General features: G+C 37.2%; 1 protein-coding gene across 1 annotated transcript in view; it reads left to right on the top strand.

Moving 5' to 3' along the window:
- The window catches only part of EFCAB13 (EF-hand calcium binding domain 13), a 175,963-nt gene that overhangs the window by 131,467 nt on the left and 24,633 nt on the right, over positions 1-19,863 (top strand). The window contains exons 22-28 of the mRNA XM_010856564.1: positions 2-73; positions 6,250-6,393; positions 6,791-6,862; positions 11,086-11,139; positions 13,891-13,992; positions 16,293-16,346; positions 18,072-18,176. Of these exons, the coding sequence (XP_010854866.1) occupies positions 2-73; positions 6,250-6,393; positions 6,791-6,862; positions 11,086-11,139; positions 13,891-13,992; positions 16,293-16,346; positions 18,072-18,176 (603 nt within the window). The remainder of the gene's footprint in view (position 1; positions 74-6,249; positions 6,394-6,790; positions 6,863-11,085; positions 11,140-13,890; positions 13,993-16,292; positions 16,347-18,071; positions 18,177-19,863) is intronic.

The raw sequence follows: 19,863 nt of genomic DNA, 5'->3' as shown, positions 1-19,863 counted from the left end.
GATGAAGGAAAAGTGGACTTAAAAGATTTCCTGATTAGGTTGTCACAAACTCCATATTTTACAAAAGGTTCAAGTGAGTGAGAACTTTTTAACAATAATTTTGAGTGGAACTGTTTAGTTTTGATTATATGCATTTATGCAGTTTTATAATGCTGCAAAGCATGTCATATGTATAACAAATGTACTTTGAATGAAGAACCAGTAGGGGATTCTAGTCCTAACCTTTTCTTGACTTATATTTCCTGGAGTTATAGTATATTTTTTCATCACTCGAAAGGGGTAAATATACAAAATCTATCTGGATGATTCATCCTAGTAGTTGAGTTTGTGATCCAAGATGGCTGCCATCAGTTGGCAATGTCTTGGCCATTTTACTGAAATTCTGGGAAGAAGGTCAATATTCCTTTTTCTATACTATTAAATACTTATTTAATTGAGATTTTATCATGGGAATATTAACTATTGAAACATATAGGGACTTGTTGAAACATATAGGCTTCCTCCATGGTATTTTTTGCATTACTCCACTTCCTAAGACATGAGATATTGGGTGTAATCTGGTTTTAATGTATTCAGTTAACTGCCATCTCCAGCTGATAGAGGTGTCTGTGGGAGCTTCTGCATCTCCTTGAAATTTAGGCTAAATAACCCTCAATTAGTAAATTCACAACTATTTTGGATTCCTTGAGTCTCCTTGCAGCAACCCACTTTTTTGAGGTTAATTGAAATGGTTTAATTTCCCTTAGATGCTTTCTAAGGTTGAAACTGAACTAAATTCAAAAGACTTAATTTAAATACCTACAAAATGAAGTTGTTTTCCAGAACCTAAGTGTTTAGGATATGATCAAAATGGTATGTTTTTTCAATTGACAAAAGGTTTTGTCCTTAATCTTTGTTTTTCTGAATGGAATCTTTAAAACTTTCCCACATATATGGTTTATAAGAAATTCTCTTATAGGGTTAATGTTTGTGACAGTATTTATCATAATACAACATTAACATTTTTTTTCTTACTTGAATGAATAATTTATACATAATACTTTCAAAAATAAATATTAACATTTTTTGGTATTGATATAGCAGTGCCAATCTTTCCATTGTTGGGAGGATATTTTTCATGAATGAAAAAAACTGAGGCCAGTCACATTAAGTTATGACCAGTTTTGCAATTTTTAACAAGAGGATTACTTTTATGATTATTTACCATAGCTTTTTTTTGGGTTTCTCTGGTGGCTCAAATAGTAATGAATCTGCCCACAATGCAGGAGACCTGGGTTCCATCCCTGGGTTGGGAAGATCCCCTAGAGGAGGAAATGGCTACCCACTCCAGTATTCTTGCCTGAAAATTCCCATGGACAGAGGAGCCTGACGGGCTACAGTCTATGGGGTCACAAAGAATTGGACATGACTGAGCGACTTTCAGTACCTAGCTTTAGTGGAATTATATCATTATTTATGATGTAAATAAGTATATGTTCTGAGTTTTATGTGTGTGTGATCATCCTTAAGTCTCAAATTTAAACATTTGCAAGAGTCTTGGCTTAGCATGCTAGCTAAACATTCTGCCTGAGAAATCAGATACCCTGCACTTCAGACTTGGCTTCACTTTTAATAACAATGTATGCTTAGACACCCTTCACGCATCACAGCCTTGTTGTGGCGGAGTGACTTGCATAACTCAGTGAAGTTATGAACCATAATATGCCGGGCCACCCAAGACAGATGGATCATAGTGAAGAGTTCTGACAAAACAGTGGCCCACTGAAGGAAGAAATGGCAACCCACTCCAATATTTTTGACTGGAGAACCTCATGAACAGTATGAAAAAGCAAAAAGATATGACACTAGAAGAGAGTCCCTCAGGTCAGAAGGTGTCCAGTATGCTACTGGGGAAAAGTAGAAGGCAATTACTAATAGCTCAGAAAGAATAAAGCACCTGGGCCAAAGCCGAAACGGAACTCAGTTGTGAATATATCTGGTGGTGAAAGTAAAGTCCGATGCTGTAAAGAATAGTATTGCATAGGAATTTGTAACGTTAGGTCCATGAATCAAGGTAAATTGGACGTGGTCAAGCAGGAGATGGCAAGAATGTACATCAACATCTTAGGAATCAATGAACTAAAATGGACTGGAATGGGTGAATTTATTTCAGATGACCAGTACATCTACTGCTGTGGGCAAGAATCCCATAGAAGAAATGGAGTAGCCCTCATAGTCAACAGAAGAGTCCAAAATCCAATACTTGGGTGCATGCAGCCTCAAAAATGAAAGAATGATCTCAGTTCATTTCCAAGGCAAACCATTGAACATCACAGTAATCCAAGTCTGTGCCCCAACCTCTCATGCCAAAGAAGCTGCAATTGACTGGTTCTATGAAGATCTACAAGACCTTCTAGAACTAACACCAAAAAAGATGTCCTTTTCATCATAGGGGACTGGAATGCAAACATAGGAAGTCAAGAGATATCTGGAGTAACAGGCAAGTTTGGCCTTGGAGTACAAAATGAAGCAGGACAAAGGCTAACAGAGTTTTGTCAAGAGAACACACTGGTCATGGCAAACACCCTCTTTCACCAACACGAGAGACTGCTCTACACATGGACATCACTTGATAGTCAATACTGAAATCAGACTGATTATGTTCTTTGCAGCCAAAGATGGAGAAGCTCTGTATAGTCAGCAAAAACCAGACTGGGAGGTGACTGTGGCTCAAGTCATGAGCTCCTTATTGCAAAATTCAAGCTTAAATTGAATAAAGGAGGGAAAACCACTGCCCATTCAGGTATGACCTAGATCAAATCCCTTATAATTATACAGTGGAAGTGACAAATAGATTCAAGGGATTAGAGTTGGTAGACAGAGTACCTGAAGAACTATGGATGGAGGATTGTAACATTGTACAGAAGGCAGTGATCAAAACCATCCCAAAGAAAAAGAAATGCAAGAAGGCAAAGTGGTTGTCTGAAAAGCCTTTACAAATAGCTGAGAAAAAAGGGAAGAATAAGCCCAAATGAATGCAGAGTTCCAGAGAAGAGCAAGGAGAGATAAGACCTTCCTAAATGAACAATGCAAATAAATAGAGGAAAACAATATAATCAGAAAGACTAGAGATCTCTTCAAGAAAATTGAAGATATTAAGGGAACATTTCATGCAAGGATAGGGACAACAAACAACAGAAACAGTAAGGATCTAACAGAAGCAGAAGAGGTTAAGAAGAGGTAGCAAGAATACACAGAAGAACTATACAAGAAAGGTCTTAATAACCTGGATAAACATATGGTGTGGTCACTCACCTAGAGCCAGACAACTTGCAGTGTGGAGTCAAATGGGCCTTAGGAAGCATTACTACAAACAAAGCTAGTGGAGATAATGGAATTCCAGCTAAGCTATTTAAAATCCTAAGATGATGCTGTTAAGGTGCTTCACTCAATATACCAGCAAATTTGAAAACTCAGCAGTGGCCACAGGACTGGAAAAGGTCAGTTTTCATTCCAATCCCAAAGAAGGGCAACACCAAAGAACTACCATACAATAGTGCTCATTTCACATGTTAGCAAGGTTATGCTTAAAATCCTTCAAGTTAGGCTTTATCAGTATGTGAATTGAGCACTACTAATGTACAAGCTGGGTTTTGAAGAGGCAGAGGAACCAGAGAGCAAATTTCCAACATTTGTTGGATCATGGAGAAAACAAGGGAGTTCCAGAAAAACATCAAACTCTGCTTCATTGACTATGCTAAAACCTTTGACTGTGTGGATCACAATGAACTGTGGGAAATTCCTAAAGAGATGGGAATACCAGACCACCTTACCTGTCTCTTGAGAAACCTGTATGCAGGTAAAGAAGCAACAGTTAGAACCGAACATAGAAAAATGAACTGGTTCAAACTGGGAAAGGAGTACATCAAGGCTGTATATTGTCACTCTGCTTATTTAACTTATATGCAGAGTACATCATGCGAAATGCTGGACTGGATGAATCACAAGCTGGAATCAAGATTGCCAGGAGAACTATCAACAACCTCAGATATGCACATGATACCACTCTAATGGCAGAAAGTGAAGAGGAACTAAAGAGCCTCTTGATGAGGGTGAAAGGAGAGAGTGAAAAAGCTGGCTTAGAACTCAACATTTGAAAAACTAAGATCGTGGCATCCAGTCCCATCACTTCATGGCAAATAGAAGGGAAAAAGTAGAAACAGTGACAGATTTTATTTTCTTGGGCTCCAAAATCCCTGAAGATGGTGACCGCAGCCATGAAATTAAAAGATGCTTGCTCCTCGGAAGAAAAGCTATGACAACCTCAGTTAAGTTCAGTTCAGTTGCTTAGTCGTGTCCGACTCTGTGTCCCCATGGACTGCAGCACACCAGGCTCCCTGTCCATCACCAATTCCCGGGGTTTACTCAAGCTCATGTCCATTGAGTTGATGATGCTATCCAACCATCTCATCCTCTGTCATCTCCTTCTCCTCCTGCCTTCAATCTTTCCCAGCATCAGGGTCTTTTCAAATGAATCAATTCTTTGTTATCAGGTGACCAAAGTATTGGTGTTTCAGCTGATTTCCTTTAGGATGGACTGGTTGGATCTCCATGCAGTCCATGGGACTCTAACGAGTCTTTTCCAGCACCACAGTTCAAAAGCATCAATTCTTTGGCACTCAACTTTCTTTATAGTTCAACTCTCATGTCCATACATGACCACTGGAAAAACCATAGCCTTGACTAGACAGACCTTTGTTGACAAAGTAATGTCTCTGCTTTGTAGTATGCTGTCTAGGTTGGTCACAGCTTTTCTTCCAAGGAGCAAATGTCTTTTAATTTCATGGCTGCAGTCACCATCTGCAGTAATTTTGGAGCCCCCAAAATAAAGTCTGTCACTGTTTCCATTGTTTCCCCATCTATTTGCCATAAAGTTATGAGACCAGATGCCAAGATTTTAGTTGAGTTTTGAGCGAGCTTTTTCACTCTCCTCTTTCACTTTCATCAAGAGGCTCTTTAGTTCTTCTTTGCTTTCTGCCATAAGGGTGCATATTGATATTTCTCCCAGAAATCTTGATTCCAGCTTGTGCTTCATCCAGCCCAGCATTTCTCATGATGTACTCTGCATATAAGTTTCATAAGCAGGGTGACAATATACAGCCTTGACATACTCCTTTCTCTATTTGGAACCAGTCCGTTGCTCTATGTCTGGTTCTAACTGTCACTTCTTGACTTGCATACAGATTTCTCAGAAGGCAGGTAAGGTGGCTTGGTATTCCCATATCTTGAAGTATTTTCCACAGTTTTCTGTGACCCACACAGTCCAAGGCTTTGGCATAGTCAATAAAGCAGATGTAGATGTTTTTCTGGAACTCTCTTGCCTTTTTTATGATCCAGTGGATGTTGGCAAAGCCTTCCTCAGTGATCAATGCAAAGAAATAGAGGAATTACAAAACTAGACAGCATATTAAAAAGCAGAGAGACCACTTTGCTGACAAAGCTCTGTATAGTCAAAGCTATGGTTTTTCCAGTAATCATGTATGGATGTGAGAGTTAGACCTTAAAGAAGGCCGAGTGCTGAAGAAGTGATGGTGATGCTTTCGAATTGTGGTGCTGGAGAAGACTCTTGAGAGTACTTTGGACTGCAAGGAGCTCAAACCAGTCAATCCTAAGGAAATCAACCCTGAATATTCATTGGAAGGACTGATGCTGAAGCTGAAGCTCCAATATTTTGGCCACCTGATATGAAGACCCACCTCATTTGAAAAGACCCTGATGCTGGGAGAGACTGAAGGCAAGAGGAGAGGCGGGAGGCAGAGGATGTGATGGTTAGAAAGCTTTACCAATTCAATGGACATGAATTTGAGCAAACTTGGGGAGATAGTGGAGGACAGAGGAGGCTGTCGTACTGCTGTCCATGGGGTCAAAAAAAGGTGGACCCAGCTTAGCCACTCAAAACAAATGCTTTAGCCTGAATACCTTCTCTAATGCTAGGTATATTTATCTGTTAAGTAAGGAAAATACTAGTACAAATTTTCCAAAGGTTTTTTGGGATTAAATGTGATGGCATATATAAAGGACTGAGCATTATGTCTAGCAAGCTGAGATTTGTAAGTGCTGATAAGTGGCAGTAGTAATGAAGATAATAGCAATAGCAGTAGTAGTAGTAGCAGCAGCAGCAGCTGGTGGAGTAGTAATCATTAGTCAGTACCTACTAGTGATATTTGAGTGTTTTTAAAAACATCAAACATTGTATTTTTTTAAATATAGAACTAGAAGGTCCCATGAAAGCTCTGGCCTCCATTAGGAAAAATATGGCCGATCCTGATGACCTAGGTTCCATGATGAAAAATATAGGGGTTCCATTACCCCAAGATGTGATTCAAAGCGCACTGAAGAATGTGACTATCATGGGTAAGTTTATGTAATATGTTTCTAGGATCTTTTATCTTAGCTGACGTGCATCTGTTTGAGCTTTTCAAGAATTGTTAAAGGGTTTATCTGCTTCATGGATTATCCAAGGCTTTTATACCTACCACCCAGTTAGTTTCTAATTATTTTCAACAGATCATACCAAGGAAGGATCTATAGAGGATGAGTGTGTGTGTGTGTGTGCCTGAATGATATGCATTAATCTGTCTTTCTGATTTAATATATATTCAATATGATTGAATATAGGTATGTATTTAACTATATTTCAAGGTCAAATCCATAAATTATTTTTCAGTATAGCGGTTGTACTATAGTTGCCTACCTCTTATTTCTGGTCATTTATCTTTCCCATGTTCCCTGACATGTATGTTTCTTTCAGATGATGGGATGGTGAATTTAGAAGAGTTTATGGGCAATTTGGTCAATTCAGGATTTTCATCTCCACCTGAAAGTGAGTAAGAATTTTCATTTGAATTGAGGTAGATAATGTGTGTATCATGGATCTCTTGGGAGAACCCCAGATAGGCTTTTGAGATGGTCCTCAGCTGCTTTAAAACTGGCAGAATATTCCAGTGTCATTGTTCCACACATGTCATATGTGTAGCACAACTGAAAAACACCATGAGTTTTAGAAAGAACTAGTTACTTCTGCTGCCTGAGGGCTTCCCTGATGGTTCAGTGGTAAAGAAGCTGCCTGCAATGCAGGAGTTGCCAGAGATACAGGTTCGATCCCTGGGTTGGGAAGATAGCAACCCATTCCAGTACTCTTGCCTGAAAAATCTGATGGACAGAGGAGCCTAGTGGACTATAGTCCAAAACAGTCACAAAGAGTCAGACACAACTAAGAGTCTGAGCACAGCATAGTTACCTCTGCTGTCTAGTCTGAGCACTAGAATCTTGACTGCAGTTGTCTTGCACTAAGGGCCTATTTTTTTAAAATATAAATTTATTTATTTTAATTGGAGGCTAATTACTTTAAAATATTGTATTGGTTTTGCCATACATCAACATGAATCCACCTCAGGTGTACACATGTTCCCCATCCTGAACCTACCTCTCACCTCCCTCCCTGTACCATCCCTCTGGGTCATCCCAGTGCACCAGCCCCAAGCATCCTGTATCATGCATCGAACCTGGACTGGCGATTCGTTTCTTATATAATATTATACACGTTTCAATGCCATTCTCCCAAATCATCCCACCCTCTCCCTCTCCCACAGAGTCCAAAAGACTGGACTCTTTTGCTGTCTCGCATACAGGATTATCATTACCATCTTCCTAAATTCCATATATATGTGTTAGTATACTGTATTGGTGTTTTTCTTTCTGGCTTACTTCACTCTGTATAATAGGCTCCAGTTTCATCCACCTCATTAGAACTGATTCAAATGTATTCTTTTTAATGGCTGAGTAATACTCCATTGTGTATATGTACCACAGCTTTCTTATCCATTCATCTGCTGATGGACATCTAGGTTGCTTCCATGTCCTGGCTATTATAAACAGTGTTGCTATGAACATTGGGGTACATGTGTCTCTTTCAATTCTGGTTTCCTCAGTGTGTATGCCCAGCAGTGGGATTGCTGGATCATAAGGCAGTTTTATTTCCAATTTTTTAAGGAATCTCCATACTGTTCTCCATAGTGGCTGTACTAGTTTTCATTTCTACCAACAGTGTAAGAGGGTTCCCTTTTCTCCACACCCTCTCCAGCATTTATTGCTTGTAGACTTTTGGGTCGCAGCCATTCTGCCTGGGGTGAAATGGTACCTCATAGTGGTTTTGATTTGCATTTCTCTGATAATGAGTGATGTTGAGCATCTTTTCATGTGTTTGTTAGCCATCTGTATGTCTTCTTTGGAGAAATGTCTATTTAGTTCTTTGGCCCATTTTTTGATTGGGTCGTTTATTTTCCTGGAATTGAGCTGTAGGAGTTGTTTGTATATTTTTGATATTAGTTGTTTGTCAGTTCCTTCATTTGCTATTATTTTCTCCCATTCTGAAGGCTGTCTTTTCACCTTGCTTTTAGTTTCCTTTGTTGTGCAGAAGCTTTTAATTTTAATTAGGTCCCATTTGTTTATTTTTGCTTTTATTTCCAGTATTCTGGGAGATGGGTCATAGAGGGTACTGCTGTGATTTATGTCGGAGAGTGTTTTGCCTATGTTCTCCTCTAGGAGTTTTATAGTTTCTGGTCTTACGTTGAGATGTTTAATCCATTTTGAGTTTATTTTTGTGTATGGTGTTAGAAAGTGTTCTAGTTTCATTCTTTTACAAGTGGTTGACCAGTTTTCCCAGCACCACTTGTTAAAGAGATTGTCTTTAATCCATTGTATATTCTTGCCTCCTTTGTCAAAGAAAAGGTGTCCATATGTGCATGGATTTATCTCTGGGCTTTCTATTTTGTTCCATTGATCTACGTTTCTGTCTTTGTGCCAGTACCATACTGTCTTGATAACTGTGGTTTTGTAGTAGAGCCTGAAGTCAGGCAGGTTGATTCCTACAGTTCCATTCTTCTTTCTCAAGACTGCTTTGGCTACTGCAGGTTTTTTGTATTTCCATCCAAATTGTGAAATTATTTGTTCTAGCTCTGTGAAGAATACCATTGGTAGCTTGATAGGGATTGCATTGAATCTATAGATTGCTTTGGGTAGTATACTCATTTTCACTATATTGATTCTTTTGATCTATGAACATAGTATATTTCTCCATCTATTAGTGTCCTCTTTTGATTTCTTTCACCAGTGTTTTATAGTTTTCTATATATAGGTCTTTAGTTTCTTTAGGTAGACATATTCCTAAGTATTTTATTCTTTTTGTTGCAATGGTGAATGGGATTGTTTCCTTAATTTATCTTTCTATTTTCTCATTATTAGTGTATAGGAATGCAAGTGATTTCTGTGTGTTGATTTTATATCCTGCAACTTTACTATATTCATTGATTACCTCTAGTAATTTTCTGGTGGAGTCTTTAGGGTTTTCTATGTAGAGGATCATGTCATCTACAAACAGTGAGAGTTTTACTTCTTCTTTTCCAATTTGGATTCCTTTTCTTTTTCTGCTCTGATTGCTGTGGCCAAAACTTCCAAAACTATGTTGAATAGTAGTGGTGAAAGTGGGCACCCTTGTCTTGTTCCTGACTTTAGGGGAAATGTTTTCAATTTTTCACCATTGAGGATAATGTTTGCTGTGGGTTTGTCATATATAGCTCTTATTATGTTGAGGTATGTTCCTTATATTCCTCCTTTCTGGAGAGTTTTTATCATAAATGGATGTTGAATTTTGTCAAAGGCTTTCTCTGCATCTATTGAGATAATCATATGGCTTTTATTTTTTAATTTTTTAATGTGGTATATTACATTGATTGATTTGTGGATATTAAAGAATCCTTGCATCCCTGGGATAAAGCCCACTTAGTCATGGTGAACTAGTGTCTATATATATATATATATATATATATGTATGTATGTAAAGAGCTTCCCAGGTGGCTCTAGTGGTAAAGAACCTGCCTGCCAATGCAGGAGATGTAAGAAACACGGGTTTGATCCCTGGCTTGGGAAGACCCCCTGTAGGAGGCCATGGCAACCTGCTCTAGTATTCTTGCCTAGAGAATCCCATGGACAGAGGAGCCTGGCAGGCTACAGTCCATAGGGTCACACAGAGTTGGACATGACTGAAGCAACTTAGTGTGCATGTATGTACAAAAAGTCAATGAGTTGCTGCTCTAATAAAATGGTGGCTCATAATAGCTAAGAATTGTAGTCTTTAATGAGGAAGAAATAGGTATTTCTTGTGATTTATTTTTAATTTGCTCATTTATTTATACAACAAACATTTAGTAAGGACCTTGTATGTGCCAGATAAAGACAAATTAGGTCTGTTCATGCCAGTAAGGAATTTATAGTTTCTTTGGGGACAGGAGACAAATATGAAGAAAAAATGCAAATTAAAGTTCTAAAAGGTCTACATTATTGAGAATAAATAGACAACATTTGCTATGAAGGAGGAAATGACAACCAATCCTGGTACTCTTGCTAAGAAAATCCAATGGACAGAGGAGCCTGGCTGGCTATAGTCCATAGGGTTGTAAAAGAGGCAAATGTGAATCAACGACTGAGCACACACACAGATAATATTTGGGAAAGGATGAAAAGATGGAAGGAGGAAGGGAATAATGGTTGCTTTCAGACAACTGAATCTGTTGTGGTAGTTTAGGAAAAAAAGAGCTGATGTAAAGGAGGCAAGATTGTGTTACAGAGGACCTGGACTTTATCCTACAGGTAATACTGCAGGGGGAGCCACTGCATTTTTTCTTATTTGAGAGTAGTATCATGTTTTGTTTTCTACTCCCAAAAGTTACTGGGCTAAAGACTATAGAAAATAACTCAAAAGCTATCTTAAATTCTAAAACGTATTTTTTCACATATTGGTCACTTTTAGGTACCATAAAAATAGCTATATTGTATTCCAGTTGGCTTCCCTCATAGCTCAGTCATTATAGAATTTGCCTGCAATGAAGGAGACAGCGTTTGATTCCCGGATGGGGAAGATCCCCTGGGTATTCCATTTGAGAAAGCAAATAATTTTTTAAAGATTTTTATAACTTCAAATATTATTCCTTTTTATGACTTCCCGTATCAATTATTGCTTCTGTTTAAAACTTTGTATCTATCTTACAGCTGATGAAAAGAGAAATCAGCTCAAATTGATGGATACTGTGAATACCCTTAAAGGTGAGTGAGTAATAAGAAGACAAAGAACTCAAATCTTGAACCTTTGCGATAATATTTTAGTGAAGTGTATTAAGGTTTTGTTTATGCATATTCACAATAAAAAATCTTGGAGAATACAAGGGAAGCATAGAGAGGAACAAAAAAATAAAAATCACCCTCAGTTTACAATCAAAGACAAAGATAACCATCTTTTGGTATCAGTTCTGGCAACCCACTCTAGTATTCTTGCCTGGAGAATCCCATGGACTGTAGCCTGCCAGCCTCCTCTGTCCACGGTGTTGCAAGAGTCAGACACGACTTAGCAACTAAACCACACCTAAACCACAGTTCAGTTCAGTTGCTCAGTTGTGTCTGACTCTTTGCAATCCCATGGACTGCAGCATGCCAGGCCTCCCTGTCCATTACCAACTCCTGAAGCTTGCTCAAACACATGCCCATCAAGTCAGTGATGCCATCCAACCATCTTATCCTCTGTTGTCCCCTTCTCCTCCTGCCTTTAATCTTTCCCAGCATCAGGATCTTTCTAATGAGTCAGGTCTTTGCAACAGGTGGCCAAAGTATTGGAGCTTCAGCATCAGCATCAGTCCTTCCAATGAATATTCAGGACTGATTTCCTTTAGGATTAACTGGTTTTATCTTGCTGTCCAAGGGACTCTCGAGAGTCTTCTCCAGCACAACAGTTCAAAAGCATCAATTCTTTGGCACTGAACCTTCTTTTTAGTCCAACTCTCACATCCATACATGACTACTGGAAAAAATAACTTGCATTGAATTTTTTGGCTTTGACTTTTATTCATATTATTTCATGAATAGTAAAATGTGAATCATGTTTTATTGATTGATAGATAATTTACATTTATTAATACTAAATTTTATGGACAGAGAGTCTTTATTATTGTAACAGTGAACAGTTTAAATATTTCTTTATATATATATATATGTATTTTCTAAATAATGTAATTTACTCTGGTTTTCTTAAAGTGGTCATGTTCTTGACCTGCATGGAAACAATGATGTTATAAATCTGCAATAAATAAATCAAATTACTTCAGTGAATAAATAACTAGTTAAAAATCTAGAAGAGTGGGATGAAGTAGAAAGAAACAAATCCTGCTCCTAGTATAGGTGGTAACTAGTGGCAAAAATAATTGAATTATTGGGAAGATTTCAAATCTTCTCTGCTTTTTTAGAGATAAATACAAATCCTTATTGCACAAATGGAAAAACTTTGGTGTGTATGAGAATGACTTCTCTCATTGCCAAAGATAATAGCATAGTACTATTGTTCCTATCAAGCATAGGTTTAACTTCAAAATTGTAGTTTGTGTTATTTACATTTATGATATAAAAAATTGTGTCTCTCTGTGGAAATAAGATGTATTTAACAATTTGAACTATGTAACCACACAGACCTGTGTTCAAATACTGGCTCTGCAAGCTACTAGCTGTGCAATTCTAGGCAGGTAACACTTCTCTCAGCCTCAGTCACACCATTTGTGAAACTGAAATATACCTAACATGTTATTTTGAGGATAGACTGAAATGGTGCAAATATAGCATATAAAAATAATTATTATCTACTTGGTGAAATTTAGTGGGCAGTTACCAACTTTGCATTTTTAAAATTTGGTTTAAGCTTGTCATCACAGGTGTAACTGGTTGTTATATAAGGATTAATGATATCAGATTTTATTTTGATTTTGTTATTTATATTAATTTTGGAACAAACTTTATTCCACATGTTTTTTACAATGAGACTGAGAAGCACAAAGTACAGAAATAGTGTCCTTATCCCAGACATGATATATGTGTGAAATATATATTTATGTAAAATATGTATTAAATTTGTTGTTGTTCATTTGCTCAGTTGTGTCTGACTCTTTGTGACCCCATGGACTACAGCAATCCAGGCTTCCCTGTCCTTCACTATCTCCTGGAGTTTGCTCAAACTCATGTCTGTTGAGTCACTGATGCCATCCAACCATCTCATCCTCTGTTGCCCTCTTCTCCTCCTGCTCTCAATCTTTCCCAGCATCAGGGTCTTTTCCAATGAGTTGACTCTTCGCAATAGGTGGTCAAAGCATTGGAGCTTCAGATTCAGCATCAGTCTGTTCAGTTAATATTCAGGGTCAATTTCCTTTAGGATTGACTAGTTTGGTCTCCTTGCTGTCCAAAGCACTCTCAAGAGTCTTCTCCAGCACCACAATTTGAAAGCATCAATTCTTCAGCACTCAATCTTCTTTATGGTCCAACTTTCACATCCATACATGACTATGGAAAAACCATAGCTTTGACTATATGGACCTTTGTTGGCAAAGTGATGTCTCTTCTCTGCTTTTTAATATGCTGTCTAGTATCATCATAGCTTTTCTTCCAAGGAGCAAGTGACTTTTAATTTCATGGCTGCAGTCATCATCCACAGTGATTTTGGAGCCCAATAAAGTCTGTCATTGTTTCCTTTTGTTCCCCAGCTATTTGCCATGAAGTGATAGGACTGGTGTCACGATCTTAGTTTTTGAAAGTTGAGTTTTAAGTCAGTTTTTTCAATCTGCTCTTTCACCTTCATCATTATGTAAAATAATCCAATATTTATATATACTTATATAATATATAAATTATATATAATGCACAAACATACATATATATATGTAGTGTGTATATGCATGTTTACAGATGTATGTGAGAGTTTGTGTACATATGTGTGTGTGTGTGTATTGTGTATGTTTAATTTATCTCATCTTTCTTAAGAAGGGAAAGTTAATACTCCAAAGTTAAGCAATGTTCTGGAGAAGATGGAAGTGGAGCTCACAAATAAGGAATTTCAGAATCCATCAGAACACTTACCAGTTGATAGTAAGCATTTCTGTCTTTACTGATATTTTCAGAGAAAGTTAAATATTTGTATGAGGATTCATTAACTACCTTTATTTTGCCATATTGGGGTTTAAATCTTAATTGTACTTAAACGTTGTCTTCTCTTGTAAGTCTTACTTGTCACCAGCAGGCGTAAGGAATATCTGAGAATGATTCAGCTGTCAGTGACATGCTTGTGACTTAGCTTAGGAAAAGAAAACAGACAAAGGTAAATAAGAACATAGATGAGTAGAAATAGAAGAAAAGAGGAGGTCTGAAAGTAAAATAGCAAGAAATGGAGGAGGGGAGAAAAAGGTTAGGCAATTGGAATTTCAGTAGTTCCTGGGCTGCAAATGTGAAGTGAATGAAGCCACGCAGTCATGTCCAACTCTTTGTGAACCCATGGACTATAGACTGCCAGGCTCCTCTGTCCATGGAATTCTCCAGGCAAGAATACTCGAGTGGGTTGCCATTCCCTTCTCTAGGCCAACCCAGGGATTGAACCTTCAGGCAGATTTTTTACCATCTGAGCAGACAGGGTCTGGAAAATGGGGTTAGGCTTAAGGGCCCATGGGTGTGATATGACTTATTCCATCACTGCAATGTCCTGATTCTGAGTCAAACCTTTATTTTATATTTTTGGAGTATAATATCAGAGTTGATATGTAAAGTACTTTATTGTGAAAGGTGTTTCTTTTTTATAGCTAGTGAGAAGATAGATCTAAATACACTTCTGGATGAAATTAAGGTTCTTACAGATGAGTGCAAAATTCTGACTAGAATAAAAAATCTTAATTCTTATTAATGAGCTGTTCACAATATAGAATCTGCAGTTCTTTGGTTATCTGAATTTTAATAATAGCAGCCATTGCATTCTTTGTACAAGATTTAACTAAGCTGAAGTTTTATGGATGATGCGTTTTGAAGTTGCCACTTTTTGGAAAAAAAAAGTATATTGTCTCCATAGAATTTGATCAATAGAAACTAACCCAAAATTCAATGAAGAAGGAAAGTTTGCATTTATTAGTCAAAGTCAGTGTTTATATTTCTGGCCCCAAGGAGAAGTTCTTGTAGAAAATATAGGAGAATAATTTTGTGACCTTAGGAGAGACAGAGATTTCTTAGATGACAGAGTTATAAGCATGAAATTAAAAATTAATGGATATCATCAAAATTAGAAACTTCTCTTTGTGAAAGACACAGTTAAGAAAGTGAAAAGGCAAGATATAGACTGAAAGAAAATATTTGTAAAACATGGATGACAAAGGACTAATATCAACAATATCAAGAACTCTTACAACTCAGTAATAAAAAGACAAATCAATAAAATTTGGTTTATCTGTTCAATTTGAACAGATATTTCACACAAGAAAATATTTAAATGGCTAATGATCACAGGAAGGAATACTGAGGATTATTAGTCATCAGAGAAATGCAATTTAAGTCATTATTAGGCACCACACTAAAGATCCACTAGAATAGGAAAAAATTAAAAGATGGACAGTACCAAGCATTGACAAGATTTGGAGCATACAACTTCTAGACGGTATATTAACCACAGTGGAGATCGTATGTCAGTTTCTCATAAAGTTGAACATAAATTTACCATAAGACCCAGCAACTTCACTCCTAGTTATTTTTCCAGGAGAAATTAATACATATGTATTAAATGTTTGTGCATGAATATTCAAAGCAACTTTATTCAGTCCATCAACCCATGTAGGGATAAACAAGTGGGGTATATTCATAACAATGAAATGCTGCTCAACAAATGAACAATTTACTGATTCAAAACATGCTGGATGAGCCTCCAAAACATTATCTAAATGAAAGAAGACACTCACAAAATAATACCTAGTGTATGATGCTATTTTATGAAATTCTGGAAAAGTAAATCTAATAACAGAAAGCAACCTGGTGACTGCTTGGGTTTATGTTTTAGAGTGATTGACTTCAAAAAGGATTTATGTTTTAGAGGGAGGATAGAAAGAATGAGTGGACTTGAAGTTAGTAAGCCATCATATTACTAATGTAAATTAAAAATGTCCTGTTTATCTCTGTAGCCCTGCTGCTTGGCAGAGTGTCTTCACTGTTGAGTTGTTGAATGAATAAGTGAATAAAGAATTGTTGTCTTAAAACAATAAATAAATGAAAAGTGTTCTAATTATTCCACTTTGATTTCATTTGGAAAGTCTATTGTGCAAAATTCTAAAACAAATTTTAACCTTCAAAAGTTTTTTATTCAATGTTGGAACCTTCCACAGTGTTCATAAATTATAAATATTTATCTTTTATTATAGCTGAGAGAAAAATAAATCAGATGAGCCCAACAGATACCATGGAGGCTCTTAAAGGTAAGATGAAAAGGCAGCAAAACAGATCCTTTTGCTTTGATTCTTATATGGTTTCCTAGTAATTAGGTTGCCACCCTCTATATATTAATTATTTTTATTAGTTACTTAGATTTATCAGTTAATATACCATGATAAACTATTTTGTATCTTGCTTTGTTGTTCAGTCACTGAATGGTGTCTGACTCTTTACGACCCCATGGATTACAGCACTCCAGGCTTCCCTGTGCTTCACTATAGAATTCCAGTTTTGATAAGTGAGGAGAAAATCAAGCTCTGGATCTAAGCAGCAAAGAGTGAAGTAGAGAACTCAGGATTATCAGCAATGGAGACTTTCTTTCTAGATAGTCTGGACAACAAAAGTGAAGTTGCTCAGTCGTGTCCGACTCTTTGCGACCCCATGGACTGTAGCTTATCAGGCTCCTCCATCCGGGATTTTCCAGGCAAGAGTACTAGAGTGAGTTGTCATTTCCTTCTCCAGAGGATTTTCCCAACCCAAGGATCGAACTCGGGTCTCCCGCATTGTAGGCAGATGCTTTACCGTCTGAGCCACCAGGGAAGTTCATAGCAGAAAGGAAATATGAAAAAGAAAAATACATTAGTACAGTTTAAAATCTTTTACCTGTGCAATATATTTCAACATGACAGAATGTTGCTTCAAGGGTGAAAAGACTTTGACCTAGCTTTCATATTTTTATGGAGATGGATATTCCTAATCTATAAGGAAAATCAGAAAAGTGCTTCTTTATGAAACAAACCATCTCATGAGTTCCATTTCTCTGTGAGTATAATTTTGCCTTATCTTTAGCTAATAGCAAAGGTGCATCATAGTGAAATCTTAGCTGGTTTTGAAATCTTTCAAAGGTAAGATGGATGATACATTAACTCTCAAATTGTCTCCTAGTATCTTATTTCCTAATCATTTGATAAGGATTTCTGCTACTCTCCAATGTATGGATCCAATATAATTTAAATTATTTTATCTTGGCAGATGTTTTCTATTTTTGGTTTACTTACCTTGGCCATATTGATATGAATTTTAATAAACTTTCCTAAAGAAGAGATAGAATTTATTGCTTGAGGTTAGTTATGAAATGCAGAACAAAAGAATAGTCATTTAGTGATTTTGGTGAGCATAGGCAGTGAATCCAGTTAGAGTTAAAAAGGGAAACCAACCCTACTTTTGTCACAGAGGTAGTTATTAAAATGTGTCAAGCACCTCTGTATGGCTGACAGAGTTCTAAGTATTTTCATATATGTTACTTTATACTCACAGAAGCTCTATGGGACAGATAGGATCACCTTCACCTCATATATCAGAAAACTGGGACTCCCAAGAAGTTGTGTTATTTACCTACATTCTAGTGGGTAATAAATAGTAGAGAACAATATTCAAACCCATGTGTTCTTACTTCAACCATAGTAATTTTCTCATTTCACTAGAACTGCCTATTTCTTTCATAAGAATAATACACTGAAAACTGTATAATATTAAGAATAATGCACTGTTCCTTTTAGAAATTTATGGTGTGTATGTTTATTCCTCCAAAAAGGTTTAAAGGAAGTGAGCTTAATTCTAACCATATTGAATGTCTGTATAAATTTATATAGGTTCCAGGGGTCTTGAATATTCCTCTCCTCCCCCCAAAAATCGATAATACATAGGCAAAATAACTGAAACATTTTAGAATTAGTAAGAATTTTCATATTTATCTCTCTTTCCTTAAGGAGAGATGGTAGATATCAGAGACCTGGACAGCATACTAGGAAACATGCACATTGAACTCACCAAAGAAGAACTTGGAGAGCTGAGAAGAAACCTTCCCATTAATGGTAACTCATTTTAGATACAAAGCATCCCTCAGGAAAGCTTGATCTTGAGGTTTATGTATGAGTATTTCTGAGACCAGATTCATTTTATGATGACAAAAAAAACCTTGCAAAAGTTGTCTGGATTAATTCCAAGATCATCTTTCATATCTGTGAATATGTTCAGGGAGCAAAATTAAAAGGTGGAAAAGGAAATGGAAGACTGAAATTGTACATCCTTTCCACATTTCCCATTCACTTCTGTATTTTGACTTAACTCCTTAATTCTGACTGTAGCTCCTTAATATTACTGAAACTTCTCTAAAGACATAAGTTGCTTACTATTTGTCAGTTACATTAGACTTTATCCAGTCTGCTTTTATTGGAGCTTTCTAATGTCTTTGATATTGATGATAATTCTGACCTTGAAATTATGTTCTTTTGGCTTCTGTATTATTCCCCCCAACCTGAATCTTCCCATTCCTCTTTGATTTTCATTTTATATACTCTCTGGATAATCTCATCATTATCCATGGTTTTACCTGTCCCCAACTTGCTTTATGACTTTCACATCTCATTTCTACGCAGACTGTCTCCTGGGCTTCAAAATGGTATGTCCAAATGCCTGTTAAACATTTCCCCCTTGGATACTGCACAGGAGGCTTTTTTCCCCTCAACTTAGTTAAAATTGAATTCGCTATTTTCTGTTCAGTCTTCTAGTCCTGTGTTCTCTCTCATTTGAGTTATCAGTGTCACTGTCTAGTCACCTAAGCTAGATATATGGTATTCATTTTTTTATTCTCCAATGTTTCCAGTCTGTCACTTAATCTCTCATTTTACATCTATCTGTTCAGTTCAGTTCAGTCGCTCAGTTGTGTCTGACTCTTTCCGACCCCATGAATCACAGAACGCCAGTCCTCCCTTTCCATCACCAACTCCCAAAGTTCACTCAAACTCATGTCCATCGAGTCAGTGATGCCATCCAACCATCTCATCCTCTGTCGTCCCCTTCTCCTCCTGCCCCCAATCCCTCCCAGCATCAGAGTCTTTTCCAATGAGTCAACTCTTGGCATGAGGTGGCCAAAGTATTGGAGTTTCAGCTTTAGCATCAGTCCCTCCAATGAACACTCAGGACTGATTTCCTTTAGGATGGACTGGTTGGACCTCCTTATAGTCCAAGGGACTCTCAAGAGTCTTGTCCAACACCACAGTTCAAAAGCATCAATTTTTCGGCACTCAGCTTTCTTCACAGTCCAACTCTCACATCCATACATGACCACTGGAAAAACCACAGACAAGTAATGTCTCTGCTTTTGAATATGCTGTCTAGGTTGGTCATAACTTTCCTTCCAAGGAGTAAGTGTCTTTTAATTTCATGCCTGCAATTACCATCTGCAGTGATTTTGGAGCCCAAAAAAACAAAGTCTGACACTGTTTCCACTGTTTCACCATCTACTTCCCATGAAGTGATGGGACCAGATGCCATGATCTTAGTTTTCTGAATGTTGAGCTTTAAGCCAACTTTTTCACTCTCCTCTTTCACTTTCAGCAAGAGGCTTTTTAGTTCCTCTTCACTTTCTGCCATAAGGGTGATGTCATCTGCATATCTGAGGTTATTGATATTTCTCCCGGCAATCTTGATTCCAGCTTGTGCTTCTTCCAGCCCAGCGTTTCTCATGATGTACTCTGAGTATAAGTTAAATAAGCAAGG

The sequence above is a fragment of the Bison bison genome, unplaced genomic scaffold (genome assembly GCF_000754665.1).
Source record: "Bison bison bison isolate TAMUID 2011002044 unplaced genomic scaffold, Bison_UMD1.0 scf7180017864371, whole genome shotgun sequence".
In the NCBI taxonomy this organism is placed as follows: domain Eukaryota; kingdom Metazoa; phylum Chordata; class Mammalia; order Artiodactyla; family Bovidae; genus Bison; species Bison bison.
This window is presented reverse-complemented; position numbering and strand designations above follow the sequence as displayed.